At 36.1% G+C, this 22,237-nt stretch overlaps 4 protein-coding genes across 6 annotated transcripts in view; 2 read left to right on the plus strand and 2 right to left on the minus strand.

The window, feature by feature from the left end:
- The first annotated feature begins 497 nt into the window (after positions 1-497).
- On the plus strand, positions 498-5,919 carry LOC124302414 (syntaxin-8). The gene is made up of 5 exons (XM_046758602.1): positions 498-757; positions 1,034-1,228; positions 1,640-1,893; positions 2,020-2,112; positions 2,277-5,919. Exons 1-5 carry the CDS (start codon positions 723-725, stop codon positions 2,435-2,437), a joined length of 738 nt encoding a protein of 245 aa, XP_046614558.1. The 5' UTR covers positions 498-722; the 3' UTR covers positions 2,438-5,919.
- LOC124302415 (exosome complex component CSL4) lies at positions 3,070-4,837 on the minus strand. Its single transcript, XM_046758603.1, has 5 exons — positions 4,702-4,837; positions 4,430-4,545; positions 4,104-4,352; positions 3,934-4,015; positions 3,070-3,591 (listed from the first exon to the last, which is right to left on the minus strand). Exons 1-5 carry the CDS (start codon positions 4,736-4,738, stop codon positions 3,479-3,481), a joined length of 597 nt encoding a protein of 198 aa, XP_046614559.1. The 5' UTR covers positions 4,739-4,837; the 3' UTR covers positions 3,070-3,478.
- On the minus strand, positions 5,446-20,232 carry LOC124302410 (ABC transporter G family member 20). 3 transcript variants are annotated; one of them, XM_046758585.1, is made up of 12 exons: positions 20,096-20,232; positions 13,551-13,768; positions 10,182-10,452; positions 9,677-10,099; positions 8,924-9,019; positions 8,683-8,798; positions 8,172-8,557; positions 7,873-7,988; positions 7,683-7,753; positions 7,411-7,499; positions 7,032-7,208; positions 5,446-6,951 (listed from the first exon to the last, which is right to left on the minus strand). In XM_046758585.1, the coding sequence occupies exons 2-12, from the start codon at positions 13,754-13,756 to the stop codon at positions 6,650-6,652; spliced, it is 2,253 nt and encodes a 750-aa protein (XP_046614541.1). In that variant the 5' UTR covers positions 13,757-13,768; positions 20,096-20,232; the 3' UTR covers positions 5,446-6,649. The 3 variants fall into 3 exon arrangements, with proteins under 3 accessions (XP_046614541.1, XP_046614540.1, XP_046614542.1); XM_046758584.1 differs by having other exon boundaries at positions 19,765-20,118; XM_046758586.1 differs by lacking the exons at positions 13,551-13,768; positions 20,096-20,232 and adding an exon at positions 11,147-11,184.
- The window catches only part of LOC124302409 (ABC transporter G family member 20-like), a 37,477-nt gene continuing 35,472 nt past the window's right edge, over positions 20,233-22,237 (plus strand). The window contains exon 1 of the mRNA XM_046758581.1: positions 20,233-20,366. The gene's annotated coding sequence lies outside the window, so the exon portion shown is untranslated. The remainder of the gene's footprint in view (positions 20,367-22,237) is intronic.

The following is a 22,237-nucleotide window of genomic DNA, read 5'->3' on the forward strand; positions in this document are numbered from 1 at the left end:
TTCGTTTTTCTCAAGCCCATGCAGGTCACCCTAAACGGCACGAGGAGGTCGCAAGACCGATCCGGGGCCGATGGGCGGGCGAGCGTAGGAGCGAGCGAGAGAGAAAACTTCGGAAAGCGACCGCCGAAGGCGCGTCGGGTCCTACCAGCAGGCCGTCTAGGCCAGCGGCGCGGTGGTGGGGGAAAAATAGCGCTGCGCGGGGGGGGGGGCGCGGCTAGTCTTATCACTTCGGCTCTGATCACCAACCAGGCAGGTCGACCTTCGGCCGTAAAACTTTGTACGGCGCTAATAAATTAAACCGAAAAACGTTCCTCGGCTACTTCCCGCTCACCTCAACCTTAACATATGGTACTAACATTTACAATCGGTACGGAGTCTTACGTACTCACTTCGTACCGTCTCAATTTCAAGCTTCCATACCGACACTACTTTGGCTGCCACGAATGTCGGTACAAGCCTGTTCGGTAGAGTTGATAGAGCAGAAACCTCCTACGCTCCCAGGCCCACCTGGGCCCACTTGCCCGCCGAAAACTGATTCACAAAAATTTATCCAGGGGTAACTGTCTTTATAGTCTTCAGTCAACGGCAGCGTGTGTCAGGGGGCTAGTGGGTGTGTTCATAGTGACAGTTCATAAAAAATGGCGCTAGTGTGTGTGTTCATAAGTGACAGTTCATAAAAAATGGCGCTAGTGTGTGTGTTCATAAGTGACAGTTCATAAAAAATGGCGCTGGTTCGCATCGAGGACGGTGATCCGTGGTAAGTATTCATACGTTATAAAGTTATTATTTCAAAAATATGTTCATAAGTAATAAAATCAATCTCTCAATCTCAGCACCCGTTGAATTTTTATGTCTTTCACGTCGAAACAATGTTGCTGAATGCCATCCAATGCCTGACAAGGAATAACCTAGGTTATGTCGTATCGCATAATTGGTTTCAAAAGTTTACCAGATAAAGTCGGATAGAAAAAAAAAATTGAATATATATTCAATCCTTTTTCGTGACATTCTGTGTTTACTCAAAAAATACTAGGCTCACCGAATATGAGTCGTGTGATAAGCTGTTCAGAGAGATTATGGAACAGTTGACACTTCGCAACAGGGAATCACGAACGTCTCAGAATTATGCCAGTTTGTCAGCTAATATTCGCCTGCGCATGAAGCAGTACAGCGGAGAGGTAGAGCAACTGAAAAGTAAGGTCGATGAGGACTTTAAAATGCGATCGATGTATCCTTGACGAATTTGAGGGTAATACGATATCCGTCGCAGCAGTTTTTGACCATTGATTCGTGATATTTTGACCAATATAAGGGAAATTTGAAGAAATAATATCTACCGTTTCGGATTCTTTAAAGAGGAATAAGCAAAACCACAACATACCACTCTGTACGAAAAACGCCGAAGGTTACTGTTGTAGTCCAAAGTTTAGCGTAAGTTCAGCCTTGATATCTCATAAGATAATCAAATATCAACTTTTAGCACTTTTTAACTTTGCATTATTTCTCCCCGAAAACCCAAAATTTACCATCAAATTTTCACACTGCGGAAATTGTACTCCTGCCTGTAATTTGCGTAACTATGGTAAAGACAATTCTTCCATTATAACGTATGAACTTCCTGAGCTAAGTTACAAATCAGAACTAGGGAAGAAGCTGAACGAAGATGGCGTCAGATCGAACAGCTGCAAAGCAAAGACGTGCAGCTTCAGCAGCTCTACAATGCACGCAGCAGTAGCCTCGCCTCTGATCGAGCCAGACTCATGCAACCCAATTCTTCAGCTTTTGCCGATATGGGAACGACCAGCTGGGGACTAGAAGAAGACGACGATCAGCCTATTGACATTCAAGTATCTGTCGAAGATTTGAAAGTTCAAAAGTTACGACTTTTGCAAGGTATTATATCAAGCTCGGCGAAGATTTATTCTGTAGTTTTTACTGTCACAAATGTGACTGTCAACTATTATAAATGAAAAACAGAATTCTTAGATCGAAAGTTATTCATGTTTGAATCTTTATTAGAACAAGATGAAGGTCTGGAAGCATTGTCAAAAGTTATTTCTCGACAAAAGGATATCGCAAACACCATTAATAATGAAGTCGATCATCAGAATGGTGAGTATTTTGATTCACTATCTTTATGTTGCATATTCGCAATGAAAATTGTATACCATCACAATTTGTGGGTTTGAACAATCCAGTAATAGATATCGGAAAATTAATTATTCCTATGTCCGAATTTTTTCACACTAGTTTGTTCGTTTCGCCGTTTGTTTTAGAAATAATCGATGATCTGGCCGATCACATGGAGAGGACCGATCAACGATTAATCAATGGAACTCGCCAAGTCGGTATAATTGATCGTAAAGATCGAACGTGCGGTTATTGGATTGTTATCATCTTGTTATTTATCAGCATAATTGCAGTTGCCGTAGTTTAAAATTAGCATATAGATGCTTATATTCACAATATATAATAATCAGCACGGTATATTCAACACATGTGATATCGAAAGTAAAATTTGTGACATTTCTTGTTCGCCCCTTGCTTCAGATAATCGAAATGGCAACTTTACAAACAATATTGTATATACGATTTCACACACTTTTCAATTAGCACACTCGCATTGGAAGTTTTCAAAAATTTGTGAAAACCATTGTACGCGGCTGTAAAGTAAATCAATTCGGTGCAGCCCAATTATTCTGTTTATAATTAGATTTTATGCTATTATTTGTAAATATATTATAGATATTTCTCTCGCCTGAAACTCTTTTCATCGCATTTCACTGGTCTTTTTCACCACATTCAAATAGTAGCCAGGTTTCATTTATCAGTGTATCCCTGTTGGAAAAAGAAATCGAACATGTTAGTATCGTTACAGAATGGTTGAGAGTATTTTGAGTTGACTGTCACTGAAAAGAATAAACGAAAATTAAACGTGTTGGGGATCTAACACAAAGAAACGAAGGTCATTCTTTGTGGATTTGGTAAATTGCAATATACAACAAGACTGAATTATGGGAGGAAAAAAATTGCAGCAAGTCAGTCTTCCAGGATATTTTTTCTGTGAACTCTGCATTTTATGTGCAATAACAAAAGAATTGAATTACTCAATGGATTGAGGAGTAAATTTTGAGATTGACCTTGTGAATGACCTAGTGAAGTGTAATTTTTTTTCTCTAATGTACGATAAGTAATTTGTAGTATTATTGCAACATCGACAGGCAAAAGCTGTCTACAATATATGTACATAAAAAATTACTCCAAATATATGAGTATGTATTTATATATGTATATATATAAATATAAAGTACTTGACATTCCAACAAAAATTAGTGTTCCTTATAAGCATTTCAATAGAAATTGAGACAATATTGATTCTATATGTTTAACACAGTTTACACAATCATCCAACTATGCTATTCATTGTGGCACATTGGCAAAATGAATAGTCCGTTTATGAATGCAATTTATATTTATTTTATTTTTCATTAACGATATGCTCCGGTACAACTTTAGCTACTTTGCGCAATTCTTTGTTTAGGGTCTCCGGGCACTGCATTTCCGTCCAACTTACAGGTACCATAGAAACACCTGTATAAAAAAAAAAAACGAGGAATTTTCTACATTAACCCTTTACTCAACAAAATCCATAATTTCCAAATAGTGATATTTTGTTTTCACAGCAACTAATCTCAATTCAATCCTAAAAAGTACAATAAAACTTCCATTTCGAGTCTAAGGCGGTAATTTTTCCAAACGATTTCATTTTGATAAATGAAGTGTAAATAGTTATGACACAAAAATGAAAACCTGTATTGTGCTGATTTTTTGTTTTACATATCTTCAAACTGAGAGCTGAGAGCTATTGAATATTTTATAGCGTATATATTCTTTGACATTTTTCTACTGCTATAAAAAAATAATTCTGCTTACCCTCTTCGCTGTGAGCGATAACGACTCCCAATTCGTTCTCGGCAGTGGAAAGCTGATAAGTATGGACTTCGGTGAGAGGTAACTAAATTTTGCATGGGAAAAGTAGCCAACTATGAAACTGCGGTATTGATAACGAGCGGTAGAAAAAAATTTTCAAAGAAAAAGGATACAACTCTAGCCAGAATAATATCTCCTGGTTTAAAAGATTTGTACATTTCAGTCTTATCTTTTTCCGTAGCCCTGACGTCTTCTTTTCTTAAAATGCCTCTGTAAGGTCTGGTCAAAACCACATCCCCAATGCATTTTATAACGCATTTGCAAAACCTTTGATTAACGACCATTACCTCGGCTGTTACAATGTCTCCGGGAGCTGGGACAATGCTTTGTTCTCTTATGCCGTGCACCTCGACTGTGCTCTTCTATTGATAATAGAAAGTGAGAAATGATGTTTAATCTGAAGGCAAGCGACTGTGAAATATCTTAAAACTTATCGTACGTGTTCATCTTTAACCAAGTTCACCACTCCTGCTAATTTTGCATAAATATATCCGTGCTGCTCGTAAGTTCCCGGTCCTGGAACGTTTACTTTGTCCGACAAACAGAGCCTCTGACCTGGATTGCAATAAAAATTTATCATGTGTCTTAACCACCTTTAATTTGTATACAAATAAAACGTAATTGAGGATAGGACGGGCCAATTCATTAGGGACGTTTCTGCGTAGAAAACTTGGGAAATGTTTATCGATTTCGTAATTCATTCATCCTTACCTGGAACACACACTATTGGCTCATTTTTTTCGTCCATTGCAGTTTTGAATCTATGTAAGTTTATTCTTATTTTTCAAATTGCGACCACGGTGACAACATGTGGAGCACGTTTGAAATTAGGTTAGGTTAGGTTGTCCTATTGTAATTGGATTGGTTGGATTGTAAACAGAATTTTGTCAGCCTCGAAATGGCAAATGATCAATTGATCGATATGATTTAAATGTAAATCGTTGTAAATCATCGTCACACCAATCATTTGGAACGTTGACTGACTTCGGTCAAGTCTCGGAATACCGCGGAAAAGGGGTTAAGTAATTAGCTCTTAATACCTGAATGACAATGTTAAAATTGTAAAGGTTGAAAATAATGAACAATTCAAAAGTGCCACCTCCTTCATTTCTACAAATTAATAAGTTTCCGTCATCAATGTTCGAAATTCTAACAATAGAAAATTATTCCAATTTATAAATCTCGCAAGATGTGAACCGATTCCAAGAAATCGTTGATCAAATTTGATCGAGTTTCGTTGCGATTGTTAAAAATAATTAGTGATTAAAATTTTTTAAATTGCTCTCCCGCCAGTTTGTATAACCGGAAGTCCGCGTTAATTTGAAAAGGTTTCGTACATTACTTCAGACCGCTCGATGTTCTTCTGTTGTTTAAAATTTATGGTGCTTGCACTGAAAGTTTTACCCCACCATACGCGGAAAATCTGTTGAATACTAACAGCAAGTCGCATAATTAACACATAATATTTATGACAGTTTATTCGCTGCAACGCTACAACATTACGTAATTATCAAATGTACATATTAATTAACATATTTCTACTTATAACTTAAAAGTCACAGACTACAAAAACTATTGAATTGAACTAAAAGAAAGTCACCTGTATAAACAAGTAATGACATGATCATAGAAGTAATTGTTTGAAAAAATGTATACAGCGGGTTCGATTAGTATCTCAGATACATATTTTCAAACGCATTATTATGATTATATAATTAATTACCTTCTTTATTACACATTGTTATATTATACAAAATATAAGCTCGATTCCAGGAGTCCACATAGCTCACAAGTACACATAATAGGTATAGTAATATCTATTCAATTGCGTTCCAATGTACAGTTATTTTGTTGAATTACATACTATATTATTCACACACGTTGGAACAACATCGTCACTTTGAGATGCGTTGAATACTTTTTTTTATACGTATCAAACAAAAATGGATATGTGTATACATAAAACTTATTGAACCGACTGTAGATACGTGATACCCTATAAATAATCCGCTATATCAGTAAATCACATAATTTATACAATAATTGATCGGTCGAAAATATCTTTTAAATCGCGTTATCGATGCTGTTGCGAAGAAAAATTAGATAATAGCAAATCGAAGTTGATGTGAAAAAAGAAGATAGAAATACAATAGAACCTAGTTTATCCGAGGTAATATGGGGAGAGCATAACTCGGATGCGTGAAATTTCTGATAATACGGAAAACATGTACAATCCATGCCATTACGATGTTTTACCCTAGCTTCCAGAATCGGAACTGTCGCGATTATTGCTCGCAATGTCACAAATCGCAAGAAACTTTTACAAGTTTATCCGTATTCAAATAAAGATGCGACACAAAAGTATTTCATACACATAAGGCATAGCGGATTGTTCAGTTTTATCCAAGGTTCTCCGTATTATCCGAAGATATACACATTGGTGAATGCAGCGTGCTCGGGTGAGATAGGCGTCTCGGATAATGCGGAACCTTGGATAATCGAATGTCGGATAAGCGAGGTTCTACCGTAGAAATAACAATTTGCATGATTTAAATAAACGCCTTGATAGTTTCGTCGCTTGTAGATGAGCGCTAGTTAAACAAAGTACAATGAGGATGGAGTGCGATGAGGAGGATCGCCAATTGATTTACCTACATAATTAACCCTTCTTGAACTTAATCAGCAATATCGATAATGTGAGGAATATTATTATCCACAGGAACGTGGAGATGAAACCGTCGTAAACGGCTGGCTGAGATATGGGCCATCCTTTACCGAGCATCGCCCTGATTGACTCTGTGCTCTTCGTCAACGGCAAGATAAAGCTGATGTATCTGAGGACCGGATTCATCCCCTCGACTGGCCAAATAATCCCACAGAGCATGACGATTGGCAGAAAAGAACCCATCGCCATGTAAGTTGCGCTTCGTTCGTTGTCGCAGGCACAGGCAACCACGAAACCTGCGGATAGCAAGTATGTTATGTAGCGCTCAATCATATCTTTTCGAAAATTCAACCGGTAATACTGTGAGATTAATTACCGAAGCACATTCCACAGAGCCCCGTCAGCACCGTCAGAACCGTCACCAAAGCGATGCTGCCATGACATGTCAGCTTGAATACCGCGAACGAAAAGACTAGGACCATCAATGTTTGGCCGCACATAACAACGAACTGGGTCACCACCTGGCCGAACAAAATCTCCGTACCGGTGATACCTGCAAATACGAGAATGGATGAAAGTGACAAGCGGTATGTTATTGAAGGTTAAACTTGTTCCTTTTGTTGAACGGATTGTGAATTTAATTTAAGATAGTATATTTTGTCTTGTCGCAACACTGGAAAGCAGAGCTGGGATCGTGTGCTCAAAGGCCTTTTCTTTTAAATTAGAGGAATATTTTTACACTCTTATTCACTTACCGGAAACTAAACTTCTTTCCATTAGACCTTCGTTTCTTTCAAGAAGCAGCGCTCCAGACGTCAAAGCAACGGAAAGGAAGAAAATGATCCTAAAAAATTAAATGAAAATGTTACCATATCCGATCGCTAGTCCTATTGTCCTTATTTTTTTTATTTTTTTTTTCACCTATGGAATCTTAACCAGTAATGGATGGTTTCACTTAAAATGCGTGATTCGGGGAGAAATTACTTGACCCGTAAAACGTTATTTCTTCTCTTTTTAGATAACTTACGTCAATATAATTCCGGGTGCAGCAAAGTCCGTGAAGTTGGGTTCCTTGGGTCCATAAATTGGCGTTCGAAACTGAAGAAGAATAATGACATTCAAATTCCACGGTACATACATATTTTTTTGTCATAAATATCACATCTTGCCTTATAAGTTTAACGATTTTTATATATTGTATGTATGTATGTACTTACATCCATCGGAATGGCGGTAGCTTTTTCATTGTAGTGACAATCGTGCGAAACATTTTTAGCGAAGTCCATAAAAGCGTATAGCAGATCCCTTTGAAGTAGCTGCCCGATTTGCTGATCTATGAAACGAATGATACATTACAACGCTGATTTCTTGATCGAATGAGAAATTCAATAATTGTCAGATCTTTGGTTTTACGGTCATATAAAACCAAAACTTGGGGAAACTTTGTTTTCTTTTCAAATTATTACAAATCCATTTTACTTAGATGTTATTCAGTTGAAATTCGTAATTCACTCACTCGACATGTCCATCGTAACATCGACATCCGAATACTTGATGCTCCATTCGTCGGCGTCTCTGCCATGGTCGATTCGATCGATAAGAGACTCGGAGTAATTTGAAGGGAAGTTCAACACCGCCCATGCCCATCCCTTCTTTAACGCATATTTAGCCTTCTCGTCGGTTTCGTACGGAACGAGAACGACCTTTCTCTCTTTCAAATGCTGCATGTACCGACAACTCAGTAGCGTCATGTCACATCCGTCGTAAACCGTGCACGGATCCAATGAATTGTTGAGCTCATTGTTTACTACAGCGAGTTTCAGTCCGACCGGATCCTTTCCGATCAATAAGCAAAACAGAATTATTTGCACCACTGGCAATCCGATAACGAAAGCCATTATGCTGCAAAGTGAATGAGAGAAACAAGTTATGAAATAGTCTCATGTCAGTAACGCGGGAGTAACGATGTGTTCTTTTTTGTGTTTGTTTCAGGGATATTGTCAAAATAGCGAATGTAAAATGCTCACCCGAAATTTCGCCACATCCATAAAAAGTTCTTCCATATCAGAGCTTTCATGTGACAAGGATCCAGCATTTTGAATGACGATTTCGATCCCTTTTCCTCGGGTGGCAGATCGAGAACCTTAAATGTTGTAAACGTTTGACAGGTATGTAGATTCGCTTGTACATCGCTTGATTTTCATATCTTTAACGACACCATTGTATTGACCCAGAAGTTTGGAAAAATTATTTTAAAATTGTACTCACCATATCGTCGTCGGTTGGGGTTATCGCGATGCTTCTTCGTCGGCTCGATATACTGACGTTGTCACCAAACTCTCCGCTCATCTCGTCGTCTATGTTCTGAAACACAGGATAATCGATTGTATTTTGCCCTTGCAATGATTTTTAGCAGAAAAATAGCGAATCTTAGAAATTTTCATGTAAAAAAATGTACAGAAATCAGCAAATTGTGTATTCAGCTTGGTATATTTCGCGGTGAATCTTATAAATGACATTGAAATCAATTGAATCTCGTTGAACATGATGACAGAATCAGGGAACTTTTGTACGATGTGAGAAAATTTTAGCAAATATTCACAGTTGCATTCTACAAAATACGGTGTTATTTGAACTGTCTTTGAATTTTTCAACTATTACTAATTATTTACACTACCTGTTGATTATTTTTCATGTTTGCTACGATTTTTCAAACGTTTTCTAAAGTTCATATTTCACTTGTGGCACTTGCTGGATTCTCAATTATATTCAAACCTGAACTTGATATTCTTGATAACTTTCGACCTTCTATTTTTCTTATTGATCAACCATTTAATTCCAACGTTTTCTACGAGGAAACGTACAAAAAAAGTATTGCGAATCAGGATATGCATAGATATAATGTATAACAGGAAGAAGCCCGGGAGAAAGCATCATTTCGTTCAGGGGAACAACGAATAGTTACGAAATTTTCAAAACCAATACAGTATCAACATATTAATGCTTTTTATTTTCACCCACCACTTCAGGAGGAACACCGACGACGCTGCTAAGGATGCTGCTCCTTCTTCTCAGTCCCATGTTCTGCTTGCGGCTTAGCTTGAGGAAAACCTCCTCGAGGGTGTCGAGTCTGTGCATGGCCATTAGTCTGGTGGGCGATTCCTCGGCGAGGAATTTACCCCCCCTCATTAAACCGATGATGCTGGCCTGCCTCGTCTCCTCTATATAGTGAGTAGTTATTATCACAGTTCTGTTCCCGTCTCTAGTTATGGTAACCAGGTGGTCCCAGATGCTCTGCCGCAGCACCGGGTCCACACCGACCGTCGGCTCGTCCAGGATCAGCAACTCTGGATCTGGAAGCAGCGCCGCTGCGAACGAGACTCGCCTCTGCTGGCCTCCCGACAAGCTCTTTACGAAACGATCTTCTCCCGGTAGCTGGAGCAGCTGAAATTTTTTTTGGGAATGAGATAAAAAACGTTCTATTGAGTTTTTTAGGGGGAAGATGGACCGACGAATGGACACTCACCTTGAGCAGGAATTCGAGCTTCTCGTCAACCTGCTGGGTCGTCATGCCTGCGCACCACCCGAAGAAGATGAACGTTTCTCGTATCGAGAATTCGCTGTACAGTGCTAACTCTTGAGGCATGTAACCCACCCGAGGTCCCGGAACTCCGGATCCCTTGGAGCCAGGACGACCGCCCAGGACCCATATTTCACCGGAGTTTAACCGTCGTCTGCCGATGATGCAGGAAAGCAACGTCGTCTTTCCACATCCGCTCGCGCCGAGCAATCCGTAGCTGTTTGGAACACAAATACAGGTTATTACTTGCGAAGAATCAAGAGTAGAAGGGAGAGCAATATCAAATTTTCAATGACTCTTCCCTATTTGGTAGAATTTTAAGCTTGTGAAAGTTGAAACACACAAAAAGTTTAATATTTATTATAGGAAGGTTAAGAATAGTAAGTCAATATAGAATCGTCAGAACGAATAAGAATTATAGCACGCTAAAACATAAAATCGACAGAATTCTAACGATTCTATATTTTGGTTTTCTATGATTTACCTGTCTACGTTTTTTGACTATTTTGTATATTTCGAGTTGCTGCACTATAAAATTGAAACAGAATAGATTTCACATTAGCATTTTTGAAAATTCGATGTTTTTACCCCTTCTACTTCCTCTAATCTTCTACATTTTTGTTCCCACCCTATTTTCTCACTGTTTACTTCATTTTTCAGATTAATACAAATGTGCAAAGCGATGAACATAAATGGCAATATTTTGTCAAATTGACGCAGACTTTCGTGCACATAATCCGCCTTGATAAGTTGCCTAGTTTTGATCTCCAACTCTTTACCAAAAAACTTGATCAACTGTCACGTGAATTTGAAAGGTAATATGCAATGCAATAAATATTTTTAAATTTTTTTTTGCAGGCGGTAAAATTCACTTTCGAATCACATTGACAACTTTGGATTTTCGGCTTTACTCTTGATCGGCTTCAATTTCCATCCTCTGCTTTTGGTTTTCGTTTCGCAATCACCTATAGTCTCTGCTTATTTAAATTTCTGATTATATTAAATTTCACACATGATTATAAATTTCCTATGGATGTAATATTTCCGTGACGTATACATATACATACATAAATATGAGATTTTATTAAAGTCGTATATCTTATAGATGAAAAGAGAAGAAAAATATTCCTGCTGAAGTTATAAGCCACTAAAATGGACGATAATGTCTTTACAATTAGGTGTATTACACTTTGTACCTGGAGAGGTTTGGGAAGTTCCCAAGGTTGTTCTGTACGAAAGGGTAATAAATATTTAGATACATCCAAGGTTCGAGTCGCTAATAGGTAAAGGCGGTATTGAAACCGTGCTGCGCGCTCTAGCTTGTATGATATAATAAACGCGTGGTACACACACCTTGATATTTTAACAACGCTCCAAAGTATTAAACACTTGAACTTGCTTACGTATCGGGAAAAAAATAATTAATGTATAACGTGGATGCATTATAGATAGCAAATTAACAGATTACGTGCATTTCAATATTAATTTTTGCAAATTACTAATCCCATTTTTTATCTGTAATGCATATTTTATTGCGGATATCAGAAATTTAAACGTGTATATATTATGGATATTTAATGGCTTATACCGCTTAGCTCGCAGGTACGCAGTTATTCGGTCATAATTCAATGTTTTTCCATATAATTGTGGTTCCTTTTTGTTTTGTTATTTAGTTGTTATTTTTCCTCTGTTCGGTGCTCGTTTTTCGCGCGCGCGTACATATGACAGTATTAACTGCAATGCAAGATCTGCGGGTTAAAACCGTTAAATTATTCAAAACCAATCCGGAGGTTTTTAGTTTGTTAATTGCGAATCCGGTGACGTCAATGGAGCGGTTTGAAACTGCGTATTAATGTGTAAATGTATTTTAGAAAAACACTGAATAAAACAAAAGAAACGCAACGAAGATTAAGCAAAAAAGAGGTAATTGAGAAATGTGCGTTGTGTTTGCCTCAAGGATGCATATTATAGGTATAAGCTGCAACATAGACGTAGAGACTGAAGATCGTCGTGGAGATTAGAATGGTATTAGGGACTTATTTTTGTGCCGTTATATGTATATGTCCTCTAACATTAGGCTAACAATGAGAAAAAGGAGGAGAATAGGAAGAAAAAGATACGAGAGAAAAACTAAGAGAATTACAGTCATTGTCAGGGCGAGAGAAATCCCACGTATATTGATTACACATGTATGAATACGTGTAATTCTTGTGTGAGATTCCGAGAGCCAATGGCTAGGTCAGAAAGTGACGGAGACGCGTATAGGTGAGGCTGTTGTCAGGCTTTGGACCCGGTTGGTCATCCATACTCCGAGGTCCATGGGTCAGTACTTAACGAGCAAAAACATTTTTGCATAATTATAATACGACGGTCTGTCCTTCGTTGAGTGTTTAATACGTTATATGTAGCTATACCTTACAGCCAGACTACATTATTGCCACAATTCTATTCAAGCATGGTGGGCAATGTGTTTAATACACGTATCGTATCATGATATTAAAATTTTTTATGCGATACTGTATGAAACGATGATTGGAAAACTGTACGAAGATCTTTGAGATTTCAAGATTTGGTTTGTAACTTAATCGAAAACTCTTATAAGTTTAATATCGCTATTGCAGTTGTTAGTAATACTTCTTTTATTAACGCGAATGCATAGTACGTGAAATATTTCTGTATAAGCGCTTCTATTTCGTAGAAACTTGTAATACTTGGCAAATCTTGCGTAGGCGTGAATTTCGTAATATAGATTCTTCTCTCTTTTTACAATGTACGTACGAAACTTTCATTTTTCAAGACAAATATTTCACGCGAGGTTACCGATTCCCGCAGAAAATCGACCGCTTCCTTTTACAGTTGATAAATCTTGCAACATCGTCTGAATAATCTGTCAATATGTTTACCGGACTCATTTTAATGCTAGCAGGGTCTCAACGCTTCGAAGCATTTATATTTTCTACGCTTCGAAAATTTGGTGCTAAATATCCCCTTGAATTCTATACTGTGATTCACTCCATTGTTTTTTTTTTTCTTGACTTTGACCATTTTTTACTAATAGTGATAATATTCAATTCTAGTGATATTCTGTTTGTCACTAGTTTCGTTCCTAGTGTAAAATCTGAACCAAATTCCCTACTATGACCGACTAACCAAAAATACCTCAAAAGATCCATTATTTTCATTGCTCTTCAAATTCTACTGTTGGAATTATAAAGTTACATATGTAAGAGTGTTGAGAATTGAAATTTAGGCATACAATGTTATAAAATTGTACATATAGGTATTTATAGAATTATTTTTTTTTCTTTTACTAACATCGAACCCTTTGGCACAGTCATGTTTAGCCCGTCCAAAATGACATTCGGATTCTTTTTTGGACCGTATTTTTTGAAGGCCCTTCTAACGCATATCGCCTGCCTACGTCTCGTAGCGACTGTTGATGTCTGTGGTTGAAATTGGGCTCTACGCGTTTTTAGTTCAAGCGAAGCGTTCGTTCCCGCTGCACCTCCGGCTATGTCCATGATGCTTGCTGCCTGAAACGAAAAACAAAAACAAGTTGATCGAGCTATTTTTCCTACCACAATGTGTAATAAGCTGATGTACGGGTTATTCGTGGCAATCGTGTTGTTGGCTTGCACCTGCACTGGTTTTCGGAAAACAACGTTGAGGTTGCGCGAAGTATCGGTATATTTGGACGTGTACTTAAAATCGATATAAACTTTCATTTTTTACGTAACTACTTAAAAATTCTGATCAAAAATCGGTATCATTTCAATATTAATGTACTATTCACGGCTGAAATAATTATTGGTAGTGATATAATTAGTAACGGTTTAATGCGTTTATACTTGTTGATACTACATTTCCTGGTTACTGAATATGTAGTAAGACCTTAAAATCGATTTATAGTTGCGCCAAGATCAAATCATCGCGATAGTTAAAAGAAAATATCGTAGGATCGACGATAATTAAAAAGAATAGTAACACATGCTAGATTTTTCGGTTGCAGCAGTACAAGCCTGATTTTCATTTTGTATACGAAAAATCACATTCTTCGGTTGTAATAAAAAATAAAAATCGACAAGCGGAACTAGAAACTTTTCTCGATATAATATACTGTGTATAATATTTATCTTCGCGTGTAAAGTCTGAGTAATTTTAAGCGAAAATTTCAAATGTATACATACATAGATATATATTATTTAGTGACGAAGTATGTACTTACATACAAGATACATATCTACATGAATACATGCTTACATACATTACACGTAGGTCGCCACGTCAGAATTCTTGAAATCATTACCACAGCTGAGAGCTTTCAGTTGCGGGCAAACAAGTCTTGTCATAAGCTATACGAGGATCTACGCGATTATATATTATGGGTATATTATAGAGTCGCGATACTTGTTTACTCAAAATTTCTGGATCCCTATTCTCTGCCCGGTGGTGAAACATTCCTTTGCGATAGTGTTGTTATAATTGGCAGACGTAGCCATTTGGTCAAATCAGGTTTCGTTCTGTCCGTTTCTTTCGTTTTTCTCCGAAATAAAAAATTTGAATCGCTTTTCGATCGAACCGACGTTTTTCTTTTTTTGTTTTCTTCTTTGCCGCATTAAACGAAGAAAGATTGAATCGTGATGAACTGGATTTATTGTCATGTCTGCCAACCCGAAATTATCAAGAAAACTTATCGGAATAAGCGAAAATCAATCCGAATCGATCCGTAAGAAATATTCGATATCTTTCGTAGTGGATCGAACTGGATTAAAAATGAAAGAAACTAGAAGAAAACAATAAAAGCGCTAAGTTTTTAAACGTTTTAAACCTTGTTCGAGGTAAATTTAAATTTTTACAAAAGAATGTAATAGAAGTTAATATATACGGAATTTCGTATCAGAGAATGGATCGAATTGAAATTTTGTTACAATCCAAACACAAAACAAAAAAAAAAGAAAAGGAAAAGGAATTCCAAAGATACCAGATCGTTTGATACGTATTCAAGACAATAGAACGATTAAATCTAATTTATTTTCCTGTTACACGATTCGTTTTCTTGTAAAATTCGGGTCGGCGGACATCAAAACAAGTCTCATTATATAAATTTCCATTATTTCCCGTTTACTGGGTGCAGTATCGAGAAATTCAATTAATGAAGAGCATAATTTATTGATACACGATAATAATTGTCGTTCTGTTATATATCCTACGGTTAAGAAATCTTTTTACCTTCAGTCATCGCTACCGCATGATTCTTGAATTTTTTAAATCGATGCTTCACAGCATGATGATTGTCACTAATTGACAAGTGTCGTTTTAAGACGATATGTTCAAGTCATGCTTAAACGATTTATACTGCAGAATCACACAGTGGTTTGAACCGATTTGGAAATTACAAATTTGAAATGACTCCAAGCAATTAAATCGTGGACTCAATTTAAGTTGCGCGTTAAACTGCTGACGGTGAGAGGAAAATTTTTAGTTTTCGTTACTATGCACGAGCAATGGTTCTTGATTTTGAAAAAATGTAGTATTGTCAACCACAATCCCTTTAAACGGTTACTTTTACCACATTTTTTTTAAATTCCTACGACACTTCGACCGTTATGCATACATAATATTGTAACGATACCCGTTTTACTTATATAACCTTTTATCAGCTATGGCGAGCGAAATTTTTTTATTGTCAACGCGCAACTTCAAATCTGAAATCCGTTGTCGAAATCTCTTTAAATGGAAATCATTCGATGAGAAATACGACATGTCGATATAAGCGTATGTGTAAATAATTGAGTAACTTGAAGCCGCAGCTTTCGCACTAAATTTATATATCCTTGAAAATTATAATTCGAAGCCAATTTTCCGTATCACCGAGATGAAGTAATATTATATAGTCAATATTGGCGCATATTATGCAGTATTTAAAAAGTGTGTTAAAGTACAAAGTACAGATGTATAACAATCAAACGAGCGTTAAAAAAAAAATGCATCTAAATGAAAAAATCGTGATTCTCAAACGAAGAAAGACGAAAAAGATCAACAGAAATCAACAATTAGAAATGAAACACTTCGTCAAAGTGTGATATAATTTATTGTTTTTATTTTCACACCTTTCTGTTTAATTTCCAAACTGTTCTTCTGCAACATATTATACCTATGTATATAGGATTTATCTGTAAGGATCCCTCGGGCGATTTCTCATTACTAGTCATACACACCTCAATATACATACATATTTATATACGACTCTATATTTATACAGTTACAATATGTATATTATAACAGCTCGCGATATATCGTACACGTACATCAGTATCACGTATTTATATAATATACATGCACCTGCGTACGCCCAACATCGCATAATCCTTGGTATTTTCTACTTCTGAAAGTTCTTTAACGTCTGTTCTCGTAGGTACTTCCCAATTTGTAATTCGAACTGCCGGTGAAACCTGCTGATTATTTATTACACGACACATTTTATACACACCCGCACATACACACACACACACACATATGTATATATTGTTAATAATTACTCTACGGTGCAATGATGACGTTTATTAATTTATGGTGTAGCGTAGTATAATTTGTACATTCATACCGTACGTATGTATGCGTATTGTGAAACAAGAGTTGTACGTAATATACATATATATATATATATATGTATGTATATATATAGTTACGTACGCACCTGTCTCTCATTTTTAGACGGTCATGATTCGCGTTTACAGCTGAAAGCGTTATAGTGTACGTTATCGGTACACGTATAGTGTCTAATGTCGAAGGCAATGTGAATTGTAGACGAAAGCCTAATTTTTTACAACAATGTTGCGTATTTGAATTTTTACGTTATTTCAATCTGTCGTCGTCGGTATAAATCATTTCCATCGTTTTAAGTTTACAAAAGCATAATTATTTTCCTATATTCGAAAAGATAAAAGAAAATAGAAAAAAAGAAAAATAAATTAAACTCGGTAGGGTTGAAAATTTAAACATCTCACAATAGTTGCGATTTTTTCAATGCGAAAAAAACTGCTCACGGCGTTCAAATTATAGTTATCGGCGATCGATTTGAATGTTGTAAATTGAATCCATGAGTAAAAAAAATTCTTCTTCCGTTTTTATCGAAACTCGAACAACTTGTATTTTTTGTTGTTTTTTTTTCTTGTCAAACAGGTCAAAATTATTTTTACCGTTTAGTTAAAAACCAGTAGGAATTCTGCTTTTTACGTTGTTTTGGTAAATTTAGTCTGACGAGTTTTTTTTATTTTTAAATATTTTGTTTTTTCCAAGTACATTATACCTGTATTATGATATCGAAACTTTTGATTGCTGTATACCAATGTGCAGCGTTTAATATGCATGCGTTGCAAAATTCTTAAAAATTTCACGAGTAAATCCGTTTATATTACACCGTATACAGTGATTTATGTAACATGTCCGCATTATATAGAATATAAAATATATTATATTTTCGTGAATACACATATACATATTACATACCTTTAACATATATTATACAACTACAGGTATAATCGAGGCTCTACTAATAAATTCTGTTTTTTCTTTTTATAAGCTAGTGTGACGTACTGAATTAAATTACACAGTTTATGGCCGCCGTTTATGCAACATCATTGTGCAGTTTCGTTTTTTTCCTTCTCGTTTTTATTTTTTCAACGTTCACTCAGAATTAATAAATATAATCTTCAATTTATTTGTGGTAAACATGCCGGTATTTTAATCAGGCCGCAGTAAGATCGAAGATCCGGAATGCATCGTTGTCAATGTGTAAATTTCCATCGATGTTTAATATAGATATAATATATACACGTGATTCGATCAGCTTTACAGTTTTGAATTCACGCTGCAACAGCCGTTATTACGCCGATCGAGAGTGAGAGTATCTCTCTTTCTCCTTTTTTTTTTTTTGCCTTTTAAGAAAGGCGTTACGTAAATAGCAAATTTTCAACAAGTTTTGTATGATATATGCAGTATACCTGATGGTATAATGCCTTTTCACTTAAATAGAACGTTTAAACATGCAGACGGATGTACATGCGATGCGGATTTGTCATTAAACCACGCTTTTCAATAACAATTTTCCCTATGATTTTGCGTGAAATCGGTCAATTATTATTTTTCTTTTTATCACCGTGTAACGGTCATTCTGTATTTTCTGATAATTAAAAATGTTTCTTTATGTAATATAAATCGGTATTATTTCGTTATTGCTTTTCCCTTACTGTGGTATTTTTATTTCAATCAGTTTACATTCGAAATAAGAAATCGAAGGATTACTGGACGAATCAGTCATGAATTTATAGAAGCTTGTTAATAACTATTATCGTATTTATACTATATTTGAATGACAAATTGAAACAAAGAAAAATATAATACCCGATGGTTGAAATCCCGTTTCGCTTATCATTCTCGAAGCTAAATTCTATACGGACACTATAATTATATACCCGAGTCAAGATGGAATACGTGAGAGAGAGAGAGAGAAAAAATTTCCGTTACTCGTGGCATTTTTTTGGTGTAAGCATATTTATAATATGTATATGTGTAATAAATAAATACATAGATACATAATATAAGCGTGAGGTAATTCAGAAGCAAGAATTTAAAATACATATTAATAAAATAATAATACAGTGCATAAAATCAGCTGCAAACAATATCAAAACTGCAATTTCCCTTGTGAAAATTACACAATTAATTGTAAGTGTGTGTGTGTGTGTACACATATACGTATTACACATGCGTCGATGTTTCGATTACGTCTTTATTGTCAGCAAAAATGTCACATGCCCGAATGTTGTGTTAATATCAAATAACAATGACGATATTAACAATCGATGCTTCGTCAAGACGCGTTTTTATACAATATCACAATATACGATATCTCACGACCTTATTTATGTAAATAGCGGTAGAAATGTAATTTTAAGTAAGAATTTTGGAGCGAAAAATATAAATTTTACATCATTTTGATTTTTCTAATTTATTGAATACCGCACGTTCGAACAATGAACGATAGGTGAATAACTTATTTGAGAATCACTGGATAAAATCGTCACTTTTGCTCTCTTTTTCTCGCTCCGTAATTCCTACGTAATATCAGTTACAAAGAAAGCGAGTTCTAACCAACCGTATAACCAAAGCAGTACAACATCGTATCAGATTTTGTCATTCGAAATATGAAATAATTACGTAAGAAGAGTAGAAAAAATTAAAACGAAGACGAGAAAAAAGTTGCGTAAGGTTTTTGAATCTGCTGAATTAAAATAGATCAATCGAGATTTTAGAATCTTCGTTAATATTGATGTATAATTTAATCATACGACTGTATTATATGGTACAGGAAGTTTGAACACTAGCATGTATTTTGATAGTTTCTGTTTAGTGAAGCAAAAAAATTTATTACTATTTTAAAACATTCCCTTATATTTAACGATTCTCATGAATAAACGTAGAAAAACGAAATTATAGGGGTAGGTAAAAATAATAATTATACACAAACCTTGATTATAATACGTCGAAAGTGAGGATTAATTAACGAACGAACTTTTCTTCAAATCGAACTTATTAACACCTCATCAACAAACTCAAACTCCAATTTCCGGTACTATTAACGTCACATTACCCGGCGGTAGCACAAATGCCGCATACATGTAACCGGATTTCAGACTGAGGTTTAGATATCGTTTACTGTACTTGATCCCGAATTGAGATCGCGTAAAAATTTTCACTGTATTCGTCGATGTAGAAATTATTCACCGATGATTATAACCAAACGACATAATCGCCTGTGTATTTTCCCATTGAGTGGCGTTTAAAATAATTATCGTTACTTGTTCTTATTTCCAGAGAGACGCGAAATTGGAGCGAGGAGCGACGTTCTCGAGTCAAACTGCCGCCAACTCCGGGCAAACTGCAAGGCAACTGGTCGAACGCAGCGTATGGAAGCCGACTCCTTGCCCCGAGAAACTTGCTCCAGCTGCTAAATGCTCCGGGGGAAATGAGACTCTTGCAACACACGCAGAGACGGGCAACTCAAACGCAAAAATTCACCGCACTTCACTATCGCCGCTTCTGCGGAGGACGTGACGCATCGTAATATCGGTATGGACACGGATGTGTATAAATATATTACGCTGGGTTGTTAATTGATGAAGTCGGATTGAAAAAGCGTTGAAAAACAGGAATTTCAATCGCATTGACTTACAGTACACTTGACTGTAAAATTTATTGAAATTTAAGTGTACGTACCTCGTTGTTTCAACTACTTCATAGAAACATCGTTATTCTACTGTGATTTCATCGACGAAATTCATACAGTTTGTCCGAATTTAATTATCTGTAACCGATTTCGTTTGGAAATGGTTTTTCAGAGTCGAATTGTGATTGACAATGTTACGTGTTACTTGTCAAGCCGCAATGTTTAACGTCTGCAAATCATTTCGATACCGATGAACACAAGAAAGAATCTGTCTGAGACAATTCGTAGGGAATTTATTGATGATTAAAATGAGCTGTTTTTCGATACAATCGGACTAACTACACGGATTTTTGCGGCGAAAAATAGTGTAATGTGCGATTTCTCCGACGATGTTAATAACGAGGTGTTCGCAATGAAATTTCGTGTCGAAACATGCTTATCTGGATCGCAGACGCAGAGACTTCCTTGAATCAGTCCAATGTGATCAGCTTCGGACCTGTTTAACCTTCGTTTTGTCATATTTTTGATTCGATACATTTTAGACCTTTCATTTTGATATACGTCACGTACATCCTTAACTATAGTGAGAGAATCACGATGGGAAAGATCGTTATACTCTCTTTTATAAACTTGTTGTTGGATTTGAGACTTTGAAGAATGGGGGGGAGAGAGATTGACATTCGAATAACACCGATGATTAACGGTGCACGCCGGGCACTAATTGTTGAAAGGTTTCGTAAAATATGTAGAAAATAACTAATTACCACCCTCGAGGAAGGACGATGACGATCACGATGTCGGCCGGTTGTAATGTATTCTATACGGTAGAACAGAAAGCAAGTTTACGATGGGGAAAATACGGTGGGAAAGGGAAAGGGAAATAATAATTGTGATGTGAGATACAACGTGCATGTATGCATACCTACCTGTAATAATACATCGTCGCTTCGTTTCTTTACGTCATATAGCGTCGGAAAATACGGAAGTATATCGTCGTTATGAATCGTTGATTTTCGTGTGATTTTCATCGTTTTTGTAGAACTGTAGACGTACGGTTTGTTTGCACATGATATTGTGATAAACGCGTTTTTTGTTATTTTGTGACTGATAAAACTTCATTTAATACGAGTTTTACCAATAATCATTTTTTACACTTTGATTCTTCTTTCGTCGATTTTCATAGGAATTTTATAGTTACTAAAATTGCAATTAATATCGCCCGAACATTAGCGAGAAAGAAAATACTCGATTTGTATAGAGTTTGATTACAGTGTTCTTGTTTTTTTAGTCGATTTTTGAAATGAGGTTGAATCTTCTTTGCTTCAAAGTTTTTTCACCGATTCATTGCTTTTGATGGAACGATGATCTCTCGAAATCGCGGGAACTTTTACGTTGGTGTTGTAAGAACAACAGTTTCAAAATTTTCAAAAATGCTTAAACCAACGTATACGCAAAGAAAGCAGAAATTGATGCTATTTTTGAAAATCGCTTTTACGGCATTTGATCATTTCGTTGGATTTTTTCTTAAACCTTTCAAATTTCGTTTATATTCCTGTTTTAATCACAAGTCGCACATATTACCTGAATGAAAATTGAGGTAGAAATCCGAGGAGAATTCGATCGATTTTTAGACTTGGAAGAACGAAACGAGACGAAAATTTGAAAGAGAAAAAATGGAACGCCGATGATATTCGAATCGATGACCAGTGTCTTACGGTGGTTGAGTCAGCGTAACGATTTGCGTTAAAAACGTTTCAGAGAATCTCTGCTCTGT

Source organism: Neodiprion virginianus, chromosome 4 (assembly GCF_021901495.1).
Source record: "Neodiprion virginianus isolate iyNeoVirg1 chromosome 4, iyNeoVirg1.1, whole genome shotgun sequence".
Taxonomy (NCBI): domain Eukaryota; kingdom Metazoa; phylum Arthropoda; class Insecta; order Hymenoptera; family Diprionidae; genus Neodiprion; species Neodiprion virginianus.